Source organism: Bactrocera latifrons, unplaced genomic scaffold (assembly GCF_001853355.1).
Source record: "Bactrocera latifrons isolate USDA-ARS-PBARC rearing strain unplaced genomic scaffold, ASM185335v1 scaffold_67, whole genome shotgun sequence".
NCBI classification, from domain to species: Eukaryota; Metazoa; Arthropoda; class Insecta; order Diptera; family Tephritidae; genus Bactrocera; species Bactrocera latifrons.
This window is the reverse complement of record NW_017537345.1, coordinates 243,298-250,645: the sequence shown is the minus strand read 5'-3', so window position 1 is coordinate 250,645 and position 7,348 is coordinate 243,298. Positions and strand designations below refer to the sequence as shown.

Genomic DNA, 7,348 nt, shown 5'->3' with positions numbered 1-7,348 from the left:
CGATATAATTTTTCCTTTTTCGAAACCTTCCAATGGTACAGTGTGTTTCTACATTAATTCTAAGGGTATAAGGGAACAGAAAATGCAGATTTTTTTTTTTTTTTTTTTTTTTTTTGAAAAAAGATTACCCTACTGACACCTTAAAGCAAGAAAAAAAAAACATTAAAAGACAAAAAAAATTAAAGACGTAAAAAAAATATTTTAAAAATTAAAGCATGTACTCCTATTGTAGTTTCACGATTTTCATAACACAAATTAAATACATTGGAAATAAAGAAATAAACAAAAAACAAAATTATGTTCGTAAGAATTTTTATTATTATTTCAGTTTCTTTATTATAAACTAATAATATTTAAACGTATATTTAATATAGTACATGATTGCAGTAAATAGTATTATAAACAAAATTAATAATAATAATAAAGTTCGCTAAATTGCTTTACATATGGATGCGCAGAGTAACTTGCTAAAAATCAATCAAAAGAAAATAAATTTTGCATACACTGCATAATTGAACGTATTTATGTATAAGTAATTGACATGCAACGGAGCTAAGCAATGGAAGTTTACGTCACATAGGGAATTTTAAGAAAACTTAATGGCAATTAAATGTCTTAATGAGTTTTTTCCTTTTAAAGAGGGAGTAAAGTTTGTAAATGTTATTTTTGACAACTTAATTTAATAAGTATTGGCATAGGTCAATTGGAAATTTAACTTCAAATCACTTTTAAAATAGTAATCGTATCTTTAAACTAACTTTTAGCGCTTTTTAGAAAAATACTTAGTTTGTTATGTAGTAGCTTAAACTATTTATTTCAATACACGAGATGAAATTGTAGTTACATTTACTTTTCTTTATTTTAAAATTTACTTTATTTTAAAGAAGAGCATTTTTTATGTTAAGTACGGCATTATAACTTCATTTTTATAAAATTCCACCTTTGTATATTTAGAAAATGTATTGAAAATCGTTTTGATATGGTACATTTATCGTTTACTAATATTGTTTATGTATTTAACACTTTTATTATGCTTACTAAGTATTTTTTTTATTTATGGTTTTTATTCAGCAATCGAATTATGCAACTAATATAAAGCAAAATATACCGCTCAACCACTGTTTTACTACGATCCAATCGTAGGCGCAGCGGGAGGGAGCAGACATGCAAAACCAAACTCATAACGGGTTCGAAGGAAAAATCATTAAATGGTTATAGATACATGTACTTAAWAAAATAAGTGTTTTACTTATAGATTAATGGGTTCATTTTTCGTACAACAACTCTAACCTAGGTATGGGACTTTTTTTACAATGCCCGAAGGATGTTAAATTAGTCACATAATTTCGGAAGGAAAATCAAAAACTATTTATGAAATATATTGGAATGCAGTAAAATATGCAAGTAAATTAGAAAAAAAAACTGTGCGCTCTTCACTTTATCTATGCAAGCGCATTGCCATTACAGAGCACTAAGGGACTGGGGCACACAAACACACTAACGAACAGCACTAGCGCATCAATATCACCGCTCTACATTACGCTAACCACATACAAGCAGTATAACTATGGCTATACAATTAAACTTGCGTCACGCACTGCGCATATTTGTCCAGTTCGCCGCGTAGAACCTTCACACGATCGGTCTCCTCGCGCAGCAGGCGCATCAGCTCATCGATGGTACGCTGTTGTGACACCACCGTCAGCTCTAATTTGCCCACACGCCGTTCCAGTTCGCCCATACGCGTATTATCACCGCCTACARGCGCCGCGGTGTTACTGCTCCGCGGCTGATAATGATTATTAGCACCGATTGAATTTTGGCTGGACGCAGCGGTCGCTGCCGTGGTTGCSGTAGCKGCTGAAGGAGCGGTGCCATTGGAGCTGGGCTCACTGACAACGGTCGGTGCTGGAGTAGTGTTGCTCTTCATCGCCGATGTGCGCGCACCACCACCACTACTGCCACTGTCCAACAGCGAAGGTGACATACTGCGATTACGTATCGAAAGGCTGTTAGGTCGTATGCGCACATCGTCGGCGGCGYTTGGTGCTGCTRTTGTCGCAGCCGTTAGTGATGAGTCAGTGGTGAATTTATTGCTCATACTTTTGGTCATGAYGTCAGCAATAGTATTTGAATTTAATTCCTTCTTCAATAGTTGTTGACTACTCTCGACAGTCATCGATTGCTGCATAACGCTCGACGTTACCGAAGAGGATGACTGTACTTTTGTGGTGGTGGTGCTGGAGCTACTGGCAGTGTTGCTGCTGCYACTGTGACTGGCGCTGCTATGACTTATGCTCGCCGTGTTGGCAAAGTTGTGATTGCTGTTCGTCACTTTGACATCATCGCCAAGTAGGCGTGATGTGCGTTCGGCTGCCGCGCTAGTGGGCGCTTGCGTACGTGGTTCTACACTGGGTGATGTCTTCTTTTTCACTTGCGTTGCTTTCAGCTCTTCCATCCAAGGTGCCTTTTTCTTTTCCCATTCACGTGGTTTCGGCTTAGCCAAGGGCTCCTCGCCGGTGGAATTGTCATCGGAGGAGTGCAGTTTGCCTTCTTCTTGTGAGAGCTCGCCACCAGAAGCACCGCCACCGCTGCTGCTACCATTGAGGTAAATTGTATTATTATTATTGCTTTCGCCAATAATATTGATGGCCGCCGAAGGTGGTCTCCGCTTGGGCGCCTTTACACGACCCGCGCGCATGTCGGGTAATATGGATGCGCGCTCGAGCCGATCGAAATCGGAGTCTTCAACMGCTATAGTGGCGGCGCGGCGCATCACTACCGCATCACCATGGCTACTAGCCGACATCTTGCTGCTGCCCATGCCGTCGGCAAAGTCTTGTGAAGCAGCTGTGGTGAGTTTGCTGTCGGTGCCTTTCGTCTTTTGCTTGCCAAAACCGAAAAGATTGCCTGTGTGTAGGAAATATTAATTGCAACATTCTTTAAACTTATATAATATTTATCCAACTTACTAGCAACACCCGAAACACTCGATGGTTTCTTCGTCGTCACGGTGGGCTTTTTCGTCAGCACTGGCGGTGGTGTCTTCGTCTTCTCATCCAGGCTCTCCAAGCTCTTGCGCAGCTCATTTGTGACTGCGGCGGAGCTTGACGACATGCTGGTTGTTGTTGTGGTCGTTGTTGTAATGCTACCGTTATTTGTCAATATGGTCTTTGTCTCCTGTAAGTGTTGCTGTTGCTGTTGTTGCTGCTGTTGTTGTTGCTGCTGTAATTGTTGCTTCTTCAATGCCAAGCGGCTGTTGGCGTCCGCCGCATTCGCCGTCAAATCTAGATTTTTATTCTCCAACGATTTGCGTTGTGCGGCAACATTGCCGCTCTGCAAGCCTGTTTCAGAGAGTATATCGTTGAGTGAATCATATGAGCCGAAACTGTCCTTACGATTTGAACTTTGTGTCGACGAATTACTGCCCGACTTCTTGATGAACACCTTCGATGTGGCAGCCGTGCTGTGTGGCGCCGCCGATGTGCCTGCCACACCGGTGGCTGTTTTTAACTGTTGTGCTGTGTTGGCGTTGGCGGTGGCTGTAGCATTTGTTGCTTTGGCAGTACGCTGTGGATGTTGTGAGTCGCTCAGCGATGTAACTAAAATGGGGKCGAAATAATAGTAACAAAAACAAMGTTWAATTTGCAGGCAAATAAATCAGAGTTMTGTTTGTAATTAACGAAGAACGCTAGAGTAAAAGGCTTTTAGCTAAATTAAGACAAAACACATATGGTACATATACATATACACATTCGAATATATAGCAGCAAGTAGAAACGGCAACAAACAACAAACCGCAACAAACTCAAACGACTGTCACCGGCAAAGCACTAATATTTGGTCAAGTATATTTGAAAAATCATTAATTTGCTTATATATAGTATAAAATGATTCAGCAACGAGCTAAGGCAAGTCAAACAATATTGACTATTAATAAACCCATTTYTTTATATTTGTTTTGTTTATATTTTTTATACTAAATTAACACTTCGCAATCGAAAAAGTATGTGTGTGAGCAGGTATGTGTGTTCAAGCATGATACTATCAAAGAAACAGCTTGATGAGTACATGTACATATGTACGTATGAATATACATTTTTATCGAAATTAAAATTGCTAGCGTTGGAACTATACTACAGCTGGGAGATTTACTGAGTGATCGATGGTATATATAGAGCAAGTATGTTCGAAATTATAATATATGCGAGTAACTGAATAAAATACAGTTTGCCACTATTTTAAGCATGAATTTGTTTTAACATATAATATTATTATTGTTTTTAACTAGAAATTTTGAAAATAATTRTATTAAATTTAGTGTTGACTAAATACAAATAATTTCGAATTTAGTAAAATAAAATTTATGTTAGGTATTGTCTATAGATAAAAAAAATATATGCAGCAATGTAGTATTTTACTTTTATCTACTTAATAATGTGAAATCATGCGCACTGATAGCTAAACTAATTATTAYTTAAAATWAAAWAAAAATGCAAATTTAAAAAACAATAATAAAGAGAAATTAAAAAAATTTTATAAAAAAATTTTAAAAATAGTAATAAAAAGAAATTAAAAAAAGATTTTAAAAAATTAAAAAAAAAATTGTAATTTTTGAAAAGTAATAATACAGGGGATTTTTTTTATTGAACATTTACTATGATAATAAACCTGAACGAGCTCCTGCCAATCTCACACAACCCCTAGCAAAATTTTCCTAATTTTGGTTTAGTCACTGCGGCGTATTTACTCTTTCGTGGTGTTCATTTTTGAAGCGTGTTCAAGCAGAATACTCTAACTGCCTGAGAAGTGTTTTTAAAGCGAAATCTTATTCCTCTAACGCTTTATAGTAAGCGTAGTGATCGAATTTATTGTTTGGTCGGTGCATTAGACCCACTGTGATCCAGGTTGGTAATCAATACAGCATCACAATGGATTTGGTAAAACACTTTATTTTTTTTTTTCTACAAAATGCGGGGAGTGGTTAATGATTAAAATGGGATTTTTGGTCAAATAATCGTCCTTCGAATGWTGGATTCTGAGCAATTTTTTGCCGAATTCACGCACAGTTTCGGTGGAATMTCCGGTKATCACGAATTTTGACTGGCCCACATGTTGATCATTTATGTCTTCACGACCACTTTGAAAACGTTGAGACCATCCGCGCACTCTGCTACGGGATACGAGTCATTGCCATAAACTTGTTTCATCAATCGAAATGTTTCGGTAAAGGTTTAACTAATTTTAAAACAAAATTTAATTGTTGTTTTGTTCGAAGCTCATTTTCGCACCTATAACACAAACATACTGACAYTTAAAATCCAATAGCTTCACTTCCAATTTATGAAATATCACGAAATTCCTACTGGACAATCGATAAAGATAGCAGATTCTTACGCACCAATCGACATATAGATGGCGCCACCAGGGGGCAGATTCAAAAAGTCATGTTTACTTTGGAACACCTATATGACAGAGTACACAGATGATGTTAACCGAATTATCTACCAAAAGTCTATATATCTCTTGCTTGCATAACCTAACGCAATGAGACATAGCATTGGCGTTACGGATGGCTTGGCTATCCACTAGAATGTTTATGACCTTGCTTGTTAGAGCAGAAGCCTACTTGCCTGATTGCTTTATGCCAAGAATTTCGGCCTGAAAGACTAATATGAATTCTTTTAGTTTGCAGCTGCCTTAGCGAACGGATTACTATAGAAGAAGTTCGCTCCTGTTGCAGTTTCACCCTTTGAACCGTCAGTGAATATGTAGATTAGTAATTCTCAATTCCGTCTGTATCTTTGTCTATTCTTCTTAATAAATTTTCCCTGTCCTGAGAATAACTTAAAAATCCATGAACTCGTAAAGTATTTTTGGTTTCAAAACCTATTAGAAATGTTAACTTATAAATATATAGCTAAATGCATTTAACGAAGCACTATCTGGACATCTATTAACCCTACTAAAAGTGAACTAAGTAAATTTGAAATGTAAATAAAATTGCTGTTATAACCAGTCGCAATGCAAACAAATTGCGCAATAAAGGAATAAACTSAAATAATCAAAGCGCACACATATAATATAATTATATACAATAGACTAGCATCAAGAAGATACAATAAAAACACTTTGCTAAAGCGCACTAAAGMTATTTGCGTTCAAATGACGACATTTAATTTTTATTATTATTATTTTTTCATACAATATCCAAAATACGACAAATAAATTGAAAAAATAAATCATAATCATGAGTTAAAAAAATATTWATTGAGCGTTGGCGGTATAAGGCAGACGCATACATACATAAGTGAATATAAATATAGTGTGTATGTTTAAGCAGCGCATCAAACCAAAAGAAGAAGCAGAAACTTTAACAAATTATAAAAACAAATATGACTTTTAATGAAAAGAAACACAATTTGAATAACAACAAAGCGACGTAAAGTAAATATAAAAACAGGTTGGTCAGCAGAAAAAACAACAATAACAAYAAAACTGAGAGAGAAACTGAACACTCAACACTTTCCAGACAAAAGCACCACTTTTAAAGGTCACTCAACAAACACAAAAGCCCGAAAAAGAAAAGAAAAATAAATTGACAACAAAAAAATAAATAAATTCACACAAAAATGGTGGCTGAGTCACACGGCAATTCAAAACACGTAGCACAAATCAAATTCGAAATGGAWATCGAAATTGAAACCAAAACCGAAAGAAGCGAAAATTCAATTCTTCACGCCAAGGCGCTTATAAAGAAATGTGGAAATGAGGGGCGACGAGAAAAAAAATGCGCTTCGCCTTGTTAGCTATGCGACAATAAACGAGCGCTAAACGGCATATTATGTGTGGCAGGCAAGACAAAGCCACATTAGACGATACAAAATCACTCAGCGATCGCCTGGCGCTTGCCGCCACTGTCATTGACGACGCGCCATGCAACATTATTAGCTTTGTTGTGGCAAATTTAAAATTCACACAACTAAATGATATTTAACAAGTATGCAACACTTCCGCAATTTAAATATGTTTAATATGCTTGAGGAAAACACTTAACATACTTTCACTGAGATAACGCGCGCGTCTTTCCTATTACAAATTCTCGTGAGATYTATGGCGTAATAAAGCAACAATTAATTAGACGGTTTTGTGGGTGTTTTAATAATACATATATTAGCCAGTAATTAACTCCGCAAGCGCGTTGAGCACACAACCGAAACTAGCTGACTGGCCGACTAACCGTTAGAGGCTTTGAAACGCAACAAGCCAGCAGGTTAACGGGCTAACACTGCGCGCAGGCGGGCGAACGAGTTGTTGAAATCAAATACAGCATATTGTGAATTAAAAA

General features: G+C 36.8%; 1 protein-coding gene across 3 annotated transcripts in view; it reads right to left on the bottom strand.

Annotated features, from left to right (window-relative positions):
* Positions 1 to 365: 365 nt before the first annotated feature.
* The window catches only part of LOC108975588 (serine-rich adhesin for platelets), a 57,968-nt gene continuing 50,985 nt past the window's right edge, over positions 366 to 7,348 (bottom strand). For 2 of the 3 annotated variants that reach the window (XM_018944163.1, XM_018944164.1), the window contains 2 exons: positions 2,973 to 3,602; positions 366 to 2,910 (listed from right to left, as the gene is read on the bottom strand). In XM_018944163.1, the coding sequence (XP_018799708.1) occupies positions 1,580 to 2,910; positions 2,973 to 3,602 (1,961 nt within the window). In that variant the 3' untranslated portion in view covers positions 366 to 1,579. The remainder of the gene's footprint in view (positions 2,911 to 2,972; positions 3,603 to 7,348) is intronic. The other variant, XM_018944165.1, reaches the window with a different exon arrangement.